This window comes from Ptiloglossa arizonensis, chromosome 2, assembly GCF_051014685.1.
Source record: "Ptiloglossa arizonensis isolate GNS036 chromosome 2, iyPtiAriz1_principal, whole genome shotgun sequence".
Taxonomy (NCBI): domain Eukaryota; kingdom Metazoa; phylum Arthropoda; class Insecta; order Hymenoptera; family Colletidae; genus Ptiloglossa; species Ptiloglossa arizonensis.
Genome location: NC_135049.1, coordinates 32,568,020 through 32,589,824, shown reverse-complemented (window position 1 = coordinate 32,589,824; position 21,805 = coordinate 32,568,020). Strand labels below are relative to the sequence as shown.

The 21,805-nt window shown below is 36.0% G+C and overlaps 4 protein-coding genes across 5 annotated transcripts; 2 read left to right on the top strand and 2 right to left on the bottom strand.

Moving 5' to 3' along the window:
- The first annotated feature begins 514 nt into the window (after window positions 1-514).
- On the top strand, window positions 515-7,009 carry Agpat1 (1-Acylglycerol-3-phosphate O-acyltransferase 1). The gene is made up of 5 exons (XM_076327194.1): window positions 515-942; window positions 1,895-2,210; window positions 2,308-2,473; window positions 2,548-2,706; window positions 6,993-7,009. Exons 1-4 carry the CDS (start codon window positions 758-760, stop codon window positions 2,703-2,705), a joined length of 825 nt encoding a protein of 274 aa, XP_076183309.1. The 5' UTR covers window positions 515-757; the 3' UTR covers window position 2,706; window positions 6,993-7,009.
- On the bottom strand, window positions 5,128-6,678 carry LOC143155005 (calcyclin-binding protein). The gene is made up of 2 exons (XM_076327195.1): window positions 6,285-6,678; window positions 5,128-6,024 (listed from the first exon to the last, which is right to left on the bottom strand). The coding sequence occupies exons 1-2, from the start codon at window positions 6,303-6,305 to the stop codon at window positions 5,371-5,373; spliced, it is 675 nt and encodes a 224-aa protein (XP_076183310.1). The 5' UTR covers window positions 6,306-6,678; the 3' UTR covers window positions 5,128-5,370.
- Window positions 6,833-8,320, top strand: LOC143155006 (uncharacterized). Its single transcript, XM_076327196.1, has 2 exons — window positions 6,833-7,094; window positions 7,254-8,320. The coding sequence occupies exons 1-2, from the start codon at window positions 6,971-6,973 to the stop codon at window positions 7,685-7,687; spliced, it is 558 nt and encodes a 185-aa protein (XP_076183311.1). The 5' UTR covers window positions 6,833-6,970; the 3' UTR covers window positions 7,688-8,320.
- Window positions 7,647-10,106, bottom strand: Sin1 (SAPK-interacting protein 1). 2 transcript variants are annotated; one of them, XM_076327193.1, is made up of 7 exons: window positions 9,944-10,106; window positions 9,665-9,805; window positions 9,279-9,547; window positions 9,033-9,202; window positions 8,649-8,963; window positions 8,336-8,577; window positions 7,668-8,254 (listed from the first exon to the last, which is right to left on the bottom strand). In XM_076327193.1, exons 1-7 carry the CDS (start codon window positions 10,014-10,016, stop codon window positions 8,079-8,081), a joined length of 1,386 nt encoding a protein of 461 aa, XP_076183308.1. In that variant the 5' UTR covers window positions 10,017-10,106; the 3' UTR covers window positions 7,668-8,078. The 2 variants fall into 2 exon arrangements, with proteins under 2 accessions (XP_076183307.1, XP_076183308.1); XM_076327192.1 differs by having other exon boundaries at window positions 7,647-8,577.
- Between the last annotated feature and the right edge of the window lie 11,699 nt (window positions 10,107-21,805).

Genomic DNA, 21,805 nt, shown 5'->3' with positions numbered 1-21,805 from the left:
GATTTTCGGGTAAATTTTGATATTTCAAAAGTTTTCCCCATGTATTTCTAACGTTTTCAGATGTTATATCATTCCACGATTTTGCAATTGAAACCAATACAGTTTTTAATGTCATATTTTGCATAAAATTCTTTAACACTACCACGATGTTCTAATAGTCTTCTCAAAAATTGAAAAGAAACAGTGAAATACTTACAAAATAAGCAAATAAATATATCCGAATTATATCGCGGTTGATATTTTAATCAGAAACAGTTATAAATAAGTTATCAAAAATTGTATAAAAAAAAAGATCAAAGACAAATTTTTTTTTTCGTTTCATTCCAATACGTTTCATATTATACTACCTCGGCAACCAAGCATCGCATCAATTTTTTGAATACACCTTTATGGATATTTGGCCAAATACGGTCTCGATCGATGGGACTGTACTGTACTTGAACACTACTGTACTTGGTAAAGGGTTGAAAAGTGAGCTTGAAAGTGAGAGAGATCAGAACAGAGTTGTAGGAACGAAGCGCGTGTATTAGTATATGGGTGGTGCAGCTTTGATGGAATAACGCGAACGGTCAACATTATAGGACGGTCATTCAACCAGTCGATGGATGACAGTCCACCGAGGGTCTTCCACAATACGTTGCCTCGTTCGAAGCCTTACAATATCATAAGATCGTTTAAATAAGCGTAAAGTTACTTTTATTGGTTGTGTGGTATCGATAAATTTACGTGTGGAATCTGCCCTCTGTCGCCATAAAAGATGGCACCGTCGTGTTTTGAAGTGATTCTCGTTGGTTTCATACTTGTGTTACCGTTCTTATACGAAATGAGTAGGACCTTTCGATACTATTTCAAGTTCCTCATCTACTATGGATGCGTAATGGTCAATTCAATTACTTTGCTCCCGATTATGCTGTTACGTCCGTGGAACGTGAAGAATTTTATGTTAGTAATTACAACGAATTTTGTGAACCGAATGTCTATTATTTTATTGTTTTTCTAGGCTTAGTTTTATTCTTTCTTTCATCAACAATGTTTTCTTATTTATTATTTTGCTTGGAGAGGTGCATTTTGAACAAATTTATTGAACAATGGAGGTGTAGTGTTCCAACAGCAACTTCACACAGTAGTGGCGGTGATTGGATAGAGTGGTGGTTTGAATAACTTCCGTCATTCACTCTATTAATATTACGCACGTTATTAATTTATGTAAATTATAAAATTTGTCCCTTTTATTCAAATTTGATTTCGATGATAGTGATTGTAACGATACTTGAATTTTAATGTAATGTGTAATTGTCGGGCATTCAATTTACATATTAATATTAATTACATACTTTACAGTATCCCGCGTAGCTACTTTACCTATAGAGTATTCCTAATACGAAATTCAAATGAAAATAGGCAAAATTTTATTTGACTAAGATGAAAGAAAGAAATTTGATGTGTTGTCAATTGAATAATTAAATTTTTATTTAGGCATTGTGAAATATATAAGTTGATTAATGAAAAAAGTTATTTATTTTTTATTTATTATTCGAAATTTTTATCTGGATAAAAATTCGATCCCTTTTTGTGTTTAGTTAAACGATTATATTTCCATGTCAAAATTTAAAGAGTTAAAATATTAAAAGTAGAACGTATAAGCAAAACATAATACAAATATCCACAAGTAATTAATTTTTATAATTGACAATCATCGTAATAAATATTAAATTTAACTTTTTAATTTTCTAACATGATCAATGTTCTTACTTTTGATTTTAGATGAAAGTAATGTGTTATTTTCATAAGCATTGTTGTGTTTTCTAAATTTAAAATTAATTTGTCTTTTACTTATATTGGATTCATGATCTGCATTTTGTTTATTGAAGTATTATACAGAATATATTTTTAGATTAGCATCGTCTGTGTGCTCCTGTTTTACCAACCTCCTGGGAGTACGTTGGGAACTAAGGGGAAGAGAACATCTAGAACAAGACAGAGCATGCATAATAGTAGCGAATCATCAGAGTTCTTTAGATGTAATGGGGATGTTTCAAATATGGCCAATAATGGATAAGTGCACAGTTGTAGGAAAAAAGGAGCTTTTTTATGTGTGGCCTTTTGGATTAGCCGCTTGGCTTTGTGGATTAATATTTATAGATAGAATGAATTCAGAGAAGGCCCGCCATTGTATCAACACTGCCACAAATCATATTAAAGATAAAAAGGTAATTTTTATTTTTTATTTTTTATTTTATATATTCATTGTAATGACATCGAAGTATTTCTTCACAATATACATTCATTTTTATGTTTTTTTCCTAGATTAAACTGTGGATATTCCCTGAAGGCACCAGACACAATACTGGTCAAATTCATCCTTTTAAAAAGGGTGCCTTTCATGTTGCTATTAGTTCTCAATTACCTATATTACCAGTCATATTTTCTTCTTACTATTTCCTGTCTTTTAAAGAAAAAAGGTTTGATTCTGGTAAGTCTTACACATACTTATTTAAGTATAAGAATTAACATATAACTTCAAATACATACATTTCTCATTTAAAGGTCGAGTTGTTATAACAGCATTACCACCGATATCAACAGAAGGCTTAAATACAGATGATATTGGACATTTAATGCAAAAAACACAAAACGTTATGACGGAAGTTTTTCAAACAACTAGTCATGAAGTACAACTTTCAAGTACTTCTACTATTTCCTAGAGTAAAACAATCATTCCATGATAATTTGGATAACTACTTTATCATTCAAAACACAATAGCAGCTAAGTCACAGCTTGGAAACTAAAGACTATTTTTCTATTTTTTGTGTTCCATTATTCTAATAATTGTGATTGTTTTAATATTTTATTAAGTATTCAATGCATGTGCAAAATATATGCATTTAATACCTGATAAATTTTGTATAACAAACATTTTCTCTTAGTGTTCAGTTATTAGATTTAAAGACTCGAATCGGAAATTACAATTTTTCGGGTGCTGATAATACTCTTACTTGATTTTACATATTTAATATTAAGTAGTAATTTTATTATGTTTAAAGTATATTTTAATTCTTCTTACTTTAAAAATAAATATGAGAATCATTATATTATGGAACACCTTTTATAGGGATAAAGATTTTTAGGATCAAATGGTAATTTTAATCGTATCTTAAGTTGTATATATTGTTATTCTAAATGTATTTGAGAAATTTTTAAAAATATTAATGTTCATATATAAGCAGCAATCATTTGGATATTAAGCTTAAAGAAAGAATCTATGAATAGCTTGACTGATTTATTTCATTTACATTTTGTATATTTTCACACATCTATTACATCTACTTATTCATACATATTAATACTCAAATTAACAAATTTTAGTTCAAAATTTTATATTATTTTAATGTATCAATATTTTCATTTCTTTATATTTCCATATTTTTTGTTAAACTAAGTGTTTTTATATTATCTCAAATTTTTAAAAGTTTGAATGTCTTGTAAATTATACAAATAAAAATATATTTTATGTAATGTAAAAACGAATAACAATGAAACAAAATTACTAATACAATATTGAAAACATTTTTACATTTTCTGCTCTATTAATACAATTCATATACCACGACAAAATTCTTATTTGACATTCAATATCATTCTAAGGATGAATTATATTAATGTCATGTCAAATTGGGACACTAACATTGGTTGCATAGTTTCTTCAGAATTAACTAATAACTAGTTAAATTAAGAAAAGATTAATAACATTGGAAATACTCAGAAGAATAAATTAATTTTATTAGATTTTGTAGTATTATATTGAAAGAATTACATAAAACGTTGTCTACAGATTTATATCATTATGGTCTCATTCTTAAGGACATAAACATTTAGACACTCCAACAAAGATATTGCTCAAAAAGATTAGGCATTAAAAAAATGAATATCTACCTTATAATATTTAAGGACCAGAAAAACATTAATAATTGCAAATACTAGTGAAATTTAGTGAAAATTAAATTCTGTACTTAATACTTTAGTGAAAATTAAATTTTGTACACAATATTTTACATGCGTTATTTTTTAAAGTAGGCCAGAAATGTTATACACAAAAGTTTGTCAGTAAAGGTAAAACTCAAAATTCAATTACTTTGTAGAAAGCGTTTCAGAAATTGTAAATAAATCGAAAGATTCACATCACTTTTAACACTTCGACTTTCGCTCTTCGACGTTGAAGTATCGATTGAACACATTTTATAATCTGACTGCACCTCAATTGTAGAAATTTCTGGAGACTTCAAAAATCTTCCATGAATTTCGGTAACGAGATTTTTCCACCTTCAACAAAGTTATTATATTTAAAAGAAAATAATATTTCATTAAAAAAACTATTTGATGTCCCTTGAATTTTATTTTAGCGTGTAATAAATAAAATAAACCATTAGTCGCATGGTTATACAGTTGCTTTCTAGTAAAATGCGATAGATTTAATAAATTTAGTTTATTGAAACGAGTTGATTGTTCTTTTTCACATTGTTGGCGAATGTTTGCATTTCTTGTATTTTTCATAGTAGGTGATAATATTCATTGACAAATCATCATTCGAATAGTATAATTTATAGTACACCGATAAGATATAGAATTATATACATATAAAAAAGGTAAAATGTTCAAACTTTAGTAATGCAAGCCTGGTTTTTTTGACCAATTTATGCACAATAAAAGTGGAAGTAATGTAATGGAATGAATAATATTCTGCTGCAATTATATCATTATTGCAATGACACTACCAATGTTCGATAATTATTATTATGTATTTAAGAAATATCATGAGAAATTTAAGGAGCTATAATTATTGCAATACGATGATGGAAATCTATTATTTGTCTTCAAAATTAAACTGTTAATCAAATTAATCGTTTTTGTATATTTTTGATTATAATTATAAATAATGATGCACACCAGGAAAACAGTTTATCACTGTGTGATTGGGTAATGAAAGAAGATTGTATGTTTTAAAACTGTATTTTTTTTTAATTTGATACATACATTAGACAGTAGTATTTATAAAAGAATCTTTTGACAATACTATAATCAATAAAAGTAAAATAAATTGCAGTCAATTAAAATTAACATTCTTTCACTCGTTTTGTAACACATTTTATTAAGAATCTATGTATTTGTTTAACAATTAGTTATTTCTTTTTATTATAGTACTTACAATATACAAGCGAAAAAAGAACATATTCGAAACACTATGAACTGGACATTTGTAAATCTAGGTTTCTTTTATTCAGAGCGTAAACTAAGTTTATTTTTTACAATTACTTCTCTATAAGAATCTTTAGACTAACAAATTTAATGCACACATAAACATGAAATTAGTTTTACAATGTAGTTGCATTTTTCTCTTGATTCTCTGTCCATACTTTGGCTATTGTCTTTTTTAGTTCGTCATCTCCTTCTTGATACATTTTTTTCATTAAATTCATTATATTGCCACCAATATCAGAATTATAATTTGTATTTGACAATCGGACGGCTTTCGATTCCTCGATTTGTTTTTCAACTTCTGTCATACGTAACCATGTTTGTGCAATTTTCTTGGTAAGAGACACAATAATCATGTCTGTTTTTACTTTGATACTACTCTTACTTACATCGATATCTTCGCATAGATTATTAATCGTTAAACTGTAATTTTTGTCATCCAATCCACAGACATGGAGATCTATCGATTTTTCTGTGAAGTTACAAGTCACAGCTTCTTTGTCCAATTGATGTACATCTTTCAATGTAATATACAACTTTACCATTGAATTTGTTTGATCCCAACCATAGTTATTTAACTTTATTTCATAGCGTTTATTAACAGAATGAGATTCTGCATTAGTTGATTTTGTAGATGTCGATGCTTTCTCTTCAATTAATTTTGTTAACTCTGTTTGTAATTTTCTAATTTCAAGACTAAGTACATCTTTGGTTCTCTGTCGAGCTGTTTGCTGCAGTAATTTCTGAAATTCCTCGATATCCAATTTTAACTATAATAGAGAAACATGATGTAGGTTTAAAATGAAGCAAATGTCTTTCGCACATTCTTATTTAAAATAGTCATTACTTTAAATTAAAATAATTTGTTGCCAAAATTTTAAACAATTTACATTGTCTCAATGATATTTACATATCAGTATTTAATACTATTTAAGCACATGCAACGTTTATTTGACAAAAGATATAATTATATTTTCGTATTCGTTAAAAATAAGAAAATAACAGATCGAATAAGAAAGTTTTTGCATACCTCGCCAATTTTTGTCGACATCGTTATTTTTTAAAGTAAGCCAGAAATGTTATACACAAAAATTTGTCAGTAACGGCAAAACTCAAAATTCAATTACTTAATTTATTGAAATGAATTGATTGTTATTTTTCGTATTTTTGGCAAATTGTTGTATTTCTTATATTTTTCGTAGTAGCTAATAATATTCACTGACAAATCATCATTCGAATGGTATAGCTATTTCCATAGACGAGATGTACAATAGACGTTTGATTTTACGAGAGTAGTGTTACACGATCTGAAATACCGACCAAAATAATGTCGGCTCTGAAATAACGTCGATTCTAGAAACAATATTGATCCGATACACAAATGATATTCAGGAACGAGTTTTCTGCGTGCACTACCTTTATTGAGTTGGGCAATTTGGTCGAATATTGTTCCTAGAATCGCCGTCCGTCAATAGAGGACGCTCCATTAGACTGATACATACGAGGCCGGTATTTCACATCGTGTGACATTACTCTTGTACGAATAAACATCTACTATACACCTCGTTTGGGTACGTATTAAAGAAATCTTCATTTCTTAGCAGTCATTAGATAAACTATTTGGTGTATGTTTGAATCGTGATTGATTTAAAATTGGACGGAACTGTTTTGGCAATGTCATCTGTCCTTTTCTAATAATTATTTTCAATAAATAAAATGGATAACTGTAATTCGACAGATGCATTACAACCGGAAAAACTGTCGTACGAAGAAAATATTGTTTATAAACGTAGGTCCTCGGTTTTTCAAAACCGCGTAAGTTTATTCGACGAACATGAAGGTTAGTTACATCTTTTATTTTGTTTTGTAAATTATTTAAAAAAATATGTTAGTTCAGTGAGGTTTGTTATATTGATAAAAAGGAGCAGGAACATTTTAATTTATTGTTTAAATTATTGTAAGGTTATATTTTCATTGAGTGATCTTTTTTAAATTAAAGGTACACAATGTATAGAGAGTGAAAAGTCTATGAACAATCATGATGCGAGAGAATGTATATCCAGTCTGCCGCAAGAAGAAAATTTTGATTTGGTCGAGTATATAAATAGCCTTGTTAATGAGAGGAAAGAATGGATCTTAACATCAAGACAAAGAAAGAACGAATGCAGATGTCTTTCGAAGCAAAAGTTACACATAGAGAATCAAGGACAACCCTTAGATTTAAATATTTTGTCAGAATCTGAAAAGGCCTTTGTTACAGCTTGCCCAAACTATCGACGTATCTGTAAAACTAACAATAAATTAACAGATGCTGCGGTAAAAGTTTCTGCGTTAAATCAAGTGGTATATAAATTAAACGAAAGATTTATTTTACAAATGGAAAAAAGATTGAGCATACTTACGGATAAAGTTATTAAAACATCGGAGTTATAAAATTATAAATATCTTAGTATAAGCAAAATAATCTTTAAGGTAAAATTAATTTTCGATATTATAGAAAGTTACTACTTTTTATTATAACGCATAATAAAATAAATATATTTACACATAATGAAAAGAAGAAATGTTCGATTTGTAGAAAATTAATTTATGTTTTACGCATATGTAAATTAAAATAAATTACAGGACAAAGTAAGTACACGGTGTACTTTTCGCATATCGAAATAAAATTATTTTTCTTCGGTTCGAAAGATTCGTAATGTTACCATTAAAACGATAATCAAATTATATTCGTATCGAAACAAATATTTGTTTCAATTCTGATCGCGTCGAAGAATTAACGTTTTAAATAATTTAAAATGGAACACAGAAACCAATAGAGTTGTCATCTGTGCAAGTGAAAACTTTTGCGTCTTGTAGCTTTTCTTTCCTTTTGCGATAAGTATTCTTTTCTCGACGTACTACTGTGTAATTCAAGTATGTGATTTATTTTCCTAACAATCTCTTCGGCAGTTAACGTATCAGCCTCGAATTCGTGATTTTTGAATTGTCCAGACGATACTGCAAATCGATGGTATTTTAAGACCATAGGACGATAATTTTTTCGAGTATACCAAATAAATAAAGTAATACGAAACAAACCTAAAATATTTTCGGAAGAAGAAGAATTTGGTGTATAAACTAATGTAAAAATTGTCTTCGATCCCTTTGTTTCCGTTACTTCGCACCAGGCAATATTATCTATTTGATAACTAACAGCTCGTTGTCTGTTCCAAAAACGGCCAGCACCTTTTCCAGTTATTATCGGATTGATTTCGATCTTTTCACCCGATATTCCTATGTAAATTTCAGTCTTTGTTCTGACTTTGTTAATTATGTATACCCTGTACAAGTTATATTCCCATTAATTAGAAACTATTCTCTAAAATCAGCGATATAAATAGAACGAAAAAACCTGTATGATTGGTACAACGGGGCTTCCATGGCAGTAGTATGGCCTTCCATTTTTGCTAAATCCTCGGCAACATCTTCTTGTTCGTTAATTTGACCTTCCAAAAAATCTTCAATAGTTTTTATTTCCACACACGTGATCATATTGTGTCGCGCTTTGATATTGTGTCGTGCTCTATCGCTGGGTTTCATTTCCGTTAAACCTAACGTAGTGAATTCAAATTTTGAAATTGTTTCTCTCGGATCTAAGCAGGGTAAATCCCAATCGACTTCTCCGTCGTCTTCGGTGAAGTACAATCCGTACTTGGTAACATCTTCCCTGAAAACAGGTTGTTTTATAGTATAAAATCGTACGAATAAAAATGATTAGGTTTTAAGGAATTTGTACTTTAAAGGATGATTCGGATGTTCGGTCGCGTATTTGTAACAAATTAAACCAATGAAATCCAATACTTTTGCAGTAGCGATTACTGCTATTTGAAGGGGATACATTCTGTCTTCTTTGGGTAACATACACATAAAAATTCTATACTTCCTGATAGGAATATCTACTTGTGCCTGCAATAAATTTGACATAAACGGCAGGGTCGACCAGAAATTTCATTATAAGTTTAGAAAATTGATCGATACGTACGCTACCGTCGAATTTGGCATATTCTACGAACAAATTCTGTGGTATATTTGGACATTTTTGAAGTTGTTCGGATAAAAGAGAGTATCCTTTAGGGTGAGCGTTCTTTTTACGAAAATCTTTTCTTTGAAATAATTCCGACTGTTGACTAAGAGATACAACAGGATTATTCTTCCATTTTACGTTCACTTTGGCAGCTTTCTTTCTTTCAAGGTCCATTTCCTCTAATCGTTTAGCAATGTTCGAACGTTCTCTATGACCGTATTCCATATCTATAACAACGACGAAATCACAAGTCTTGTAAAACGATTCTTTTTCTTCGTAAACGCAAGAGCGAACGAGATTGTTTTTCAGTTGAAAAAAAGGGTGTTTCTTGGAAAGAAAGTTACCCATTTGTACGTCATACGATTCTACAAGAGCATCTAGATCTTCGTCGTCGCTCTCTTCCATGCCAGGATAACACTGCAGCGTTCCATTCGATTTCAGTTGTTTGGGAATATCTTCTCCGGCCATCGTCACTTCGCACAAACCTTAAAACGATATAGAAGAAAATTGACAAACACAATGCGCGATATATTTTTTAAAACGCGTCGAATGGAATAATAAGTATACGAATAATGTATTAAAAAAGTTAGTTATAGTTAACCTAAGTAGAATTTACGATTTACCTGTGTTGTCGGTCAATAAAAAACTATCTCGGATGTGCGATAGGAGCCAATGCTCGTTGTCATAAAACGCCATCTTTTTAATTCAAATATTTTAAAGCATAAAAAATTGTTTTCAAAATTCGTTGACAATCGTCTAGACGAAGTTTTCAGCCTTGCGTAGGTAGCATTGTACGGCCGAATGCGAGAATGGGTCGTTTCGGCGCGTTGTCGATAGATGGCAACACGGTTTCCTTTACAAAAACAATGGATATCAATCCTCGCGGAAAACGCGAACGCAGTCCTAATCGGCAGACCACCCGTGATGCGTACTAATATCGACTTTCAGGGGTTTCTTTCGATAACTTTTGCACCGGTAGATCGAACGTATTCGATTTTCAGCACTGTAATATTCGTATCGTTGTTTCGTATTCTTCGATCGTAGAATAAAAAATGTTGGTAAACTGTGTACGCGTTATCGGTAGGTGTATCTGTACAGACGTAACGAAACACGTGCTCCAGGTATTTCGAAAATAATTTCCATCGAAAAGGAACGTTCGCGTAAGAAAGTTTCGTTGCACGTTTTCGATTTATTCGTCGAAAAGGAATCTTTCTTCGGGTAATACGAACAATCGAGTCGAAGGGAAAACGCGGAGGAAGTAATTTCAAGGAACGGAGGAACGAAGGAACGGCGCGCACTCTTGATTTTGGACTAGAAACCGGAATGGAGTATTCAGCCTGAGGTTAGAGAAGGAGGTATATAACAAGAACGAACGCATCGGGCAAAAGAAAGAGCGCGGTCCGGACGAGTAAAAAGAGAAGCGTGCCAGAGGAGAAATGAAAAAAACGGAGAAAATGAAGCCACGAATTAAACGGCGAGCCGGTGGCTCTGCGTCTACGAAATGTTCGACTATTCGAAAACGCGAACAAAAAAGCCTCGGCCAGTGATTCTTCCTCTTCCGTGGGACACGTGCCAACTGCTACGACACCCGCTTTAGTTTCGCTTCAGCGAGACAACGTAATCTCTCCGGAAGTAGCGAGACGCTCGAAACGCGTTCAGGTAAGACTCGTTCGGTAAAATAACTTTTTTCCTAAACGATTTCGATTTACGATAAAAAGAAAGTACATATATATTACACGTTTCGTTAAACTCGGATTCGACTCGATGCGCAACTGGTAAACGGAGAAAAAGTTTTCGGCTCTCGTTCGAAGAGTCGTAACGACAATCGTTTCGTTGTTCGCGCGAGCTTGTTCGCGGCTATCGAGTCGAAGGATCAACGCGTATTCGATTTTCGCGACGATTAACGTCGACGATCCCTACGGCGAGAAACATTTCCCAAACACAACGGACCGAGCGTGTTCGCGCGCGTGGTACGATCGCCCGCGCGAGGTGGCAATCTTGCCGTGTTTACCGTGTTAATGGAAAACCTTATTTTCCAACGGAATGAAAACGAAACAGCGATCGCGATCGTCGACGCGAACAAACTTTTCATTATTTATGAACCAAGCCGAGAGGCTGCCTCGATAAGGATCTGCATTTCATCGATACCCCGGTTCGAGATGACTCGGGAGACGGCTGGAGACCTTCGCAGGGAGTATCCGCGAAGAACAACAACACTCGTTATTAAATTTGAAAGGAACACCCAGCCGTGGTTCCGTGTGCGTCCCGTAGTTTCAAATATCGCTCCTTCGTATTCCGTTCACGTTCCGTCGCGCCCGAGGAGCCTCGAACGATGTTAGAAAAAGCAAATGGCAACGCGGTAAACCCTTACCATTTACTCTCCGGTCTTGGTAGCGTTCAAGCGGAACCGCGAGCATGAATTTTGCGCCAGAGCGTTCGCGCGATCGCGCGATCGCCTACCGATCGAGCAGATTACGTTTCTCGTACCCGGATTCTTTCTTCGAATCCACGCTCCGAGATTTATCACCGTTACTCTTATTATTACCATTCTTATTATTATCGTTATTATTGTTGTTCCGTGCGATATGTTGGTGACGAGTGGTGTACATATATATATATATATATATATATATATATTATATGTCGTAGTGTTGTTATTGTAGTTGCAGTATTATTAGTATTAGACGTGGTATTCTTTTCACTAAAGATAGATCGATTAGGTATAAAACAAAATTAACCGTGTTAGTGCTCTCGGCACACGTCTTTACCATTATCGTCGCCTACATATTATATGTCGTAGTGTTGTTATTGTAGTCGCAGTATTATTAGTATTAGACGTGGTATTCTTTTCACTAAAGATAGATCGATTAGGTATAAAACAAAATTAACCGTGTTAGTGCTCTCGGGACACGTATTTACCATTATCGTCGCGTACGTTTTTACAAGTCTCTCGTCATATCGCGTCTTTCCAACTCTCCTCTCTCACTCGTACCGTCCTTGCGTCTTTACCAGTCTCTTCTCGTACCCATACCGTTCCCAAACGCGTTCCTTTCGTACCCTGTATCTTTACGCGCATTCGTTCTTGTTGGAACGAATGCAACAACGATCTTAAGGGTGCCAGATGTCGATGTCAGTTTTAAGAACTGTCTCCGTATCGGCGCGGAAGGATCGTCCGCCACGCGGTCAACGGTTCGGCCGCTTTTCCTTTTGGTTTTTCTTTTCAGTCGAGTTCCAAGTCCAGAATCAGAAAGACCACACGACACTGTCGTCGTTCACATCAAGACACATCACTGTATACGCATTTCTTCGAACTTTATATTCTTATATATACGATAACTGTACTACTAGATACGCGAGATCCCTGCATATTGTAATAAACTAGATATTATAATCCGAACTTTACAACAGTTCCCTTTCGTTCTAATCCTCGATTCCTCTCGCTTCGGACATCTGGTCACATTCGACCATCGTTCGTCTTTACCAAACGCTCTTCGTTTTCTCCGGAGCGCACGCATTTCCTTTCGTTCTCGTGCATTTCCATTCACGGTCGTCTCGCACGACTCCCCGTAAAGGGTCGCTCCTGCCCTTTGAGAAACCTGGGGACAAATCGGCGCCAAGCGTTCACCTCAACGCAGGTCCACTCGCGCGCAATGTATCTTCCAGGGCTGCGCTCGAACCAGGTCCAAGTGGGCACGGAAGATCCGATATCGCGTTATCGTAATCGTTATCGCTTTTACCATTATCGGAGGATCGGTAAATTTAGAAACAGAAGAGACCGTTCGTAGATCGCTGCGCGATCGCGTCGTCCTGCTGTATTATTTTTCTTCGCGTTGTACGATCGTTTACAAGTTGGTACGCGCGATCTTTGTATCCAGACACCGGTTCTGTACGTTCGTTGCCGATTTCGGACACACGCTGCCCATTTCCGTTACGAGAATTCTCGTACCGTACTCTCCGCGTTCGTCCAGATCGGGAGGCTTCCAATTTTATGAATTTCGGGGGACGTTTCTCTCTCTTCCTCTCTCTTTCGCTCGACGTTCCGTTTAATTACTCCGGCTCGCGCGCAGTATTCCGCGTATTTATTTACGGCCGAGAACCACTGTTTCGCAGTGGGTTAGGCGCACCGACGAGCGCAGCGCGCGTACACACAGAAGCGCGTTAACCACCGTATCCGGGATCCGTCTAGCGGATCTCGGCGCGCGATGCTGGAAACGGACTCCCAAAGTAATACGAAGAACCTCCTCGTTGTCGTCGCGGTCCTCTCGTCGACGTCCTCGACGTCCTCGACGTCCTCGACGTCGCCGTCGTGGAAACTCGCCGCGTATACCGTAATAACCGGGTTACAACTACAAAGCCGACAATTAACCGTGCCGGCGGACCGGGCGGCCATTCGTCATCCTCCGCGTTACCGTCGCCCGGAAAATATCACCGAGATTTTCACCGTGAAATATTACGTCGGGATTAACGCGATAACTCTTTGAAGGGCGGTGATCAGTCCGGCTAAACGCTTGAAATACGAGCCTACGAGCGAGGACCGAGCCTCGATAGTTGCGGAGAAAACGACGCCCCGAGAAGCGCAAACATCCAGCCAGAAACGACGTTACGCGCGCGCGATACCGATCGAAATGTCCCAAAGATCCGAACGCGAACGAACAAACGAGAAATACTATCGAATTCGTTGAAACGGTCTCTTCTCGCATTTTACGCGCACAGTTGCGCGCGAAACGAAAACTATGCGCAATAATTTCCAACCTCGAGTTCGTTTACGGTAATTTCGTCTCGCGTTCGCCGCGACACCGTTCTTACTCGTCGGCGCGTCGCGGTCGCAACGAAACCCTCGAATCATCGGACCGATCGAAGCCCGTAACGGCCACGAACCTTCACCGCCGAAAGATTCGCCGCGCGCAAACGATCCCGGAAGAGATATCGAATTTAAGTAGTTCCAGGATGTTCCGACGGCCGATAAATCCGTTTGAAATTAACGCGCGGCAGATGGAGAGAAGAAATGCCTCGGTTGGAATCCCACGAATCTCGAACAGCGTTAATCCTCGACCACGGTGTACCCTACGCGCCGTTTCGAGCCGCGAGAAACTCGGAGAACTCCTCCGCCATTTTGGATCCGATATTATCATAAGCCGGGGTAAGGGGAGTTGGATTTTGGAATTCGTTTGCTGGGAATCGACGATTCGGATCGGTCGCTACGAGCGTAGACGAACGCGAACCGATACGCCGCAAGTTCAGAGGGGAGCCCGAGTATCTTCGACGAGGTTACGAATTTTACGCGCGATCGATAATTCCTCCGGCCGGTTCGATGAAATCGGCGCGTAAAGCTACCCGGGCGGTAATCTTGGCTTTTTACGCGTTTTTCCGTTCGGAGAAAAGGGGGACTCGTACGGACCCCGTGGAAACGTAATCCCCCTCGAGCCGCGGCGAGTTTACGGACCGGCGAACGAAAGAGCCACTTATGAGAAACCGTTTCTCGCTGATCGCGACGAACCAACGGGAAGACCGGATCGCGTTTTATTAAGCGTTTCTATATTTACGGTTATCGCGGTTACGCGGCGAGTAACCGAGATCTCGAGCTCTCCTTCTCGCTTCTTCTTTCGGCGTTACCGTCAGCTAACGCTCCACCCGAGGCTAACGAGGGATGGAACGTTCCTCGGAAGGACGAGGAATGCTCGCTAAAAGGAACGCAGCGAAAGGGGAAGATGATTAAAGGAGCTCCAGGGGAAGAGGTGTCGGAAGTCCAACAACGAGAACGAAGACACGGGAGAACCTCCTGCGTTTTAGAATTTCCTTTTCAGGGAGCGTGCTGAACGAGAGAAAAAAGGGGGAGGAAAGAAAAACAGGGAACGAGATTTTTCTTTTCCCGCGCGCGTAATATTAAACTGACGGAAAATGTACCACGCGATGCGTTTCATCGAAGGAAACGATCAGAGGAAAACGGCGCGTTGCTTTCCGATAACCAGTGGGTAATCCTCGTGGAGCAACGATTCCCAAACAAGAATACGAAAGCCGAATTACCGTATCGAACACAATTTTCGAAAAACTAAGGATTTTTTATAACAGTGAGGTACATCATGAACAGTACAAACTTTACGAAAGTTCTAATTGATCCTCAAAAATGGAGGAAAGTTTCTCGAATATAGTGTCGTGTCATTTATTAATGCTTTTGGTCCTAGATAGTTATAAATTAACGTCAAAGTTTAAAAAAGTACCAATGTCTGTAGTTTCCTTGCACCATTTTTGAATTTTTACAAGTTCTTCATCTAGGAGGATAGCTCTACTCAGGATTGAATTCTATAGACATTTCCAAAGAAGAAACTTCCGACAGAAGTGTCGGAACTCGGCTTACATTTCGAGCAAGCCGAGAAAATATTAGTAGCTACGCACACATTATCTAAATAGTGATTAACTTTATTTCTTAATACTTCAGGGTTATGGTTTCTTTCTTACATTTTTGTGGATACCTGAAAGTATAATGTAGTTCTGAATAAATTTCAATCGTCAGAAATTTTATGAATATGATATTCTAAATTCGCAGCCAATTAGCTCGGTAGTACCCGCGACGAAGAATTATTATTGTTCGTCGCGAGTAATACCGATTACCAGGTCTCACCACGTGGAGGTTGCTGCGAGCGGAGACCCGGAGGGAGATAGATGGATTCAAAGTTCCATCGATCTCACTCGATACGCAGTACAAACGAAATTACCAAACCATGGAGATCGAAGGAATCAAAGTTCCGTCGATCCCCTGGTTCAGTTCTGCCGAGCAATTACATTATGGAAAAATGAGGCAAAATTGGGAAAGACGCGACGCGAACCGTGCAGTTGGTCCTACTAGGTCTATCCCGTATCTCCTCGGTGGACCCGATTCGAGAGGAAACGAACGACGCCGTCCACTCCCCTAGAGGAGTGCCCCGTTTCTCCATCTTTACGACGAGAGGGTCTTATTTTGGAGGCTTTCGCAGGGACCGGCAAAAATGCCTGCTCCTGTGCTCGCAACATGCCCCCCCTGGAAGCGGACACACCGGAGGAGACGGCGATAGACCGTTCGGACCACCTACACGGAGGAACGAGGAAGCGAGCAAAATTAAGCTAAAAATAGGATAATTGCTTGGCAGATCACAGCCTTAAAACTAACTTATTCTAACTGCAGAGATAGAAGGAATCAATGTTCCTTCGATCTCCTCGTTTAATTCTGCCGAGCAATTACATTATGGTAAGATGCGGCAAAATTGGGAAACACGCGACGCGAACCGTAGAGTTGCTCCTACTAGGTCGGTCCCGTTTCCCCTCAGTGGGCCAGATTCTCAAGGAAATGCGCGACGCCGTCCACTCCGCTAGCGGAGTGCCCCGTTTCTCCCAACTCCGCAGCCAGGAGCCACGCAGAGCGTGGACCTGACTCACGGAGGATGACGAAGAGAGGGTCTTATGATGGATCAAGGGCTTCCGCAGGGACCGGTGCGAACACCTGCCCCTGTGTTCGCAGCATGTTCTCTCTCAAAGCGGACGCACCAGAAGAAACGAGGATCGAGCGTTCGGTCCACCTCCACGGCCGGTCACTTGCTTATGCAACAAGCAGAGGTGGCCGGACTGAGAAACGAGCAAGCGAGCAAAAAGAAGCTAAAGATTGGATAATTGCTCGGCAGATCACAGATATTCGTACATGGTGGCCTTAAAACTAACTTAGTCTAAGCTGCGATGAGAGTGTCTTCATTCTTTCTTATTCTTTCTTCTTTTTTCGTTCGCTGATGTGTCTAGCTGAGTGAAAGGAATTGAAAATTGACAAAAAAAAAAAAAATAAGCATGGAAAAACAAGTACGAATTAAAATTAATGAGTTAGTACAAAAGAAAGAAGTAAATATGTAAAAAAAAAAAAAAAGAGAAAAAAAAATTAGTTGGTGGTCAGTGCCGGTCACCAAGAGGGCAATCAATGTCCATGGCTGTCCGCGGAGGGTCCAGGTACCTAAAATGGAGATGTCCGTCCACCTCGGAGGCTCCACCTGGAATGAAATTTTTGGCTACCGAGGGGGGGTATATATGCCTCATTCAAGGTGACTTACCGTTACTTCGATTGTCTTTGTTCGATTTAATCGAATATTTCGGGAAATTGACGGCTTTTTAACCATTATTTATACCAGGACATTGTTAATAATTGTTTAAACTATGATACTACGACGGTTGTTAACAATTATGATAAATAAACATCAAGATATTGCGAAATCTACGAAGACGAACGGTTTCGGTGAATGTTTATTCATTTCCGCGATTGTTACTAACATTTACGCATGTTCCCAATATTGATCGAACAGTGTGCATCTTATTTATGCATTACACATGATTAAGTAACTTATAGAAATTGATTTTGATCGAGATTCGAAGTAAAAACTGTTTCCTAAAGTTTTAAAGCATGGAAAGTAATAATTGTTTATTTGGTACATTAATTTAACATTTATTCAATTCTTATCATCTACACAAAACGTATTAAAGGTGCATTTTTTACTTGAAACCGCCGAAATTCAATTAATGGCTTTTTTAGATAGAAAAATCTTCGTGATAAACACTTGTGAATCGATAATCGATACGTATAGCCTTGACAATGTCGGTTGAATCTCAATGAAAAATTCCACAGCGGACGAAGAATATTTCAACGAAATGATATTTTAAGCCATTATTTATACTAGGACATTGTTAATAATTATTCCATCAACGGTCCTGCGACGATTGTTAATAATTATAATAAATAAACGTCAAGATATTACGAAATCTGCAAAGGCGAACGGTTTCGGTGAATGTTTGTTCATTTACGCGATTGTTACTAACACTTACGTATATTCCCAATATTGATCGAACAATGTGCATCTTATTTATTCATTACAAATAATTAAGTAACTTATAGAAATTGATTTTGATCGAGATTCGAAGTAAAAACTGTTTCCTAAAGTTTTAAAGCATGGAAAGTAATAATTGTTTATTTGGTACATTAATTTAACATTTATTCAATTCTTATCATCTACACAAAACGTATTAAAGGTGCATTTTTTACTTGAAACCGCCGAAATTCAATTAATGGCTTTTTTAGATAGAAAAATCTTCGTGATAAACACTTGTGAATCGATAATCGATACGTGTAGCCTTGACAATGTCGGTTGGAACTCAATGACAACAATTCCATTGCGAACAAAGAATATTTCAACGAAATGATATTTTAAGCCATTATTTGTACTAGGACATTGTTAATAATTATTTCATCAACGGTCCTACGACGATTGTTAATAATTACGATAAATGAACATCAAGATATTTCGAAATCTGCGAAGGCGAACGGTTTCAGTGAATGTTTTTTCATTTCCGCGATTGTTACTAACATTTACGAATGTTCACAATATCGATCGAACAGTGTGCATCTTATTTATGCATTACACATGATTAAGTAACTTATAGAAATTGATTTTGATCGAGATTCGAAGTAAAAACGTGTTTCGTTAAGTTTTAAAGCATGGAAACTAATAATTGTTTATTTGGTACATTAATTTAACATTTATATAATTCTTATCATGTACACAAAACGTATAAAAGTTGCATCTTTTACTTGAAAGCGCCGAAATTCAATTAATCGCTTTTTTAGATAGAAAAATCTTCGTGATAAACACTTGTGAATCGATAATCGATATGTATAGCCTTGACAATGTCGGTTGAATCCCAATGAAAAATTCCACAGCGGACGAAGAATATTTCAACGAAATGATATTTTAAGCCATTATTTGTACTAGGACATTGTTAATAATTATTCCATCAACGGTCCTACGACGATTGTTAATAATTATAATAAATAAACGTCAAGATATTACGAAATTTGCAAAAGCGAACGGTTTCGGTGAATGTTTGTTCATTTCCGCGATTGTTATTAATATTTACACACATTCCCAATATTAACGTTACAATGTGCACCTTGTTCATGCATTATAAATCATTAATTTCTTTACAAATATTAATTTTGATCGAAAATCGAGAAACATATGAATACTACGTTTTTTTTAAATTTTCGATCAAATTTAATTTCTGTAGGCAAATCAACGATTTACAATGCATAAATAAGATGCATTCTGTAACATAAATGTCCGGAATATGCGTAAATGTTAATAACAATCGCGGAAATGAACAAACATTCACCGAAACCGTTCGCCTTTGCAGATTTCGTAATATCTTGACGTTTATTTATTATAATTATTAACAATCGTCGTAGGACCGTTGATGGAATAATTATTAACAATGTCCTAGTACAAATAATGGCTTAAAATATCATTTCGTTGAAATATTCTTCGTCCGCTGTGGAATTTTTCATTGGGATTCAACCGACATTGTCAAGGCTATACATATCGATTATCGATTCACAAGTGTTTATCACGAAGATTTTTCTATCTAAAAAAGCGATTAATTGAATTTCGGCGCTTTCAAGTAAAAGATGCAACTTTTATACGTTTTGTGTACATGATAAGAATTATATAAATGTTAAATTAATGTACCAAATAAACAATTATTAGTTTCCATGCTTTAAAACTTAACGAAACACGTTTTTACTTCGAATCTCGATCAAAATCAATTTCTATAAGTTACTTAATCATGTGTAATGCATAAATAAGATGCACACTGTTCGATCGATATTGTGAACATTCGTAAATGTTAGTAACAATCGCGGAAATGAAAAAACATTCACTGAAACCGTTCGCCTTCGCAGATTTCGAAATATCTTGATGTTCATTTATCGTAATTATTAACAATCGTCGTAGGACCGTTGATGAAATAATTATTAACAATGTCCTAGTACAAATAATGGCTTAAAATATCATTTCGTTGAAATATTCTTTGTTCGCAATGGAATTGTTGTCATTGAGTTCCAACCGACATTGTCAAGGCTACACGTATCGATTATCGATTCACAAGTGTTTATCACGAAGATTTTTCTATCTAAAAAAGCCATTAATTGAATTTCGGCGGTTTCAAGTAAAAAATGCACCTTTAATACGTTTTGTGTAGATGATAAGAATTGAATAAATGTTAAATTAATGTACCAAATAAACAATTATTACTTTCCATGCTTTAAAACTTTAGGAAACAGTTTTTACTTCGAATCTCGATCAAAATCAATTTCTATAAGTTACTTAATTATTTGTAATGAATAAATAAGATGCACATTGTTCGATCAATATTGGGAATATACGTAAGTGTTAGTAACAATCGCGTAAATGAACAAACATTCACCGAAACCGTTCGCCTTTGCAGATTTCGTAATATCTTGACGTTTATTTATTATAATTATTAACAATCGTCGCAGGACCGTTGATGGAATAATTATTAACAATGTCCTAGTATAAATAATGGCTTAAAATATCATTTCGTTGAAATATTCTTCGTCCGCTGTGGAATTTTTCATTGAGATTCAACCGACATTGTCAAGGCTATACGTATCGATTATCGATTCACAAGTGTTTATCACGAAGATTTTTCTATCTAAAAAAGCCATTAATTGAATTTCGGCGGTTTCAAGTAAAAAATGCACCTTTAATACGTTTTGTGTAGATGATAAGAATTGAATAAATGTTAAATTAATGTACCAAATAAACAATTATTACTTTCCATGCTTTAAAACTTTAGGAAACAGTTTTTACTTCGAATCTCGATCAAAATCAATTTCTATAAGTTACTTAATCATGTGTAATGCATAAATAAGATGCACACTGTTCGATCAATATTGGGAACATGCGTAAATGTTAGTAACAATCGCGGAAATGAATAAACATTCACCGAAACCGTTCGTCTTCGTAGATTTCGCAATATCTTGATGTTTATTTATCATAATTGTTAACAACCGTCGTAGTATCATAGTTTAAACAATTATTAACAATGTCCTGGTATAAATAATGGTTAAAAAGCCGTCAATTTCCCGAAATATTCGATTAAATCGAACAAAGACAATCGAAGTAACGGTAAGTCACCTTGAATGAGGCATATATACCCCCCCTCGGTAGCCAAAAATTTCATTCCAGGTGGAGCCTCCGAGGTGGACGGACATCTCCATTTTAGGTACCTGGACCCTCCGCGGACAGCCATGGACATTGATTGCCCTCTTGGTGACCGGCACTGACCACCAACTAATTTTTTTTTCTCTTTTTTTTTTTTTTTACATATTTACTTCTTTCTTTTGTACTAACTCATTAATTTTAATTCGTACTTGTTTTTCCATGCTTATTTTTTTTTTTTTTGTCAATTTTCAATTCCTTTCACTCAGCTAGACACATCAGCGAACGAAAAAAGAAGAAAGAATAAGAAAGAATGAAGACACTCTCATCGCAGCTTAGACTAAGTTAGTTTTAAGGCCACCATGTACGAATATCTGTGATCTGCCGAGCAATTATCCAATCTTTAGCTTCTTTTTGCTCGCTTGCTCGTTTCTCAGTCCGGCCACCTCTGCTTGTTGCATA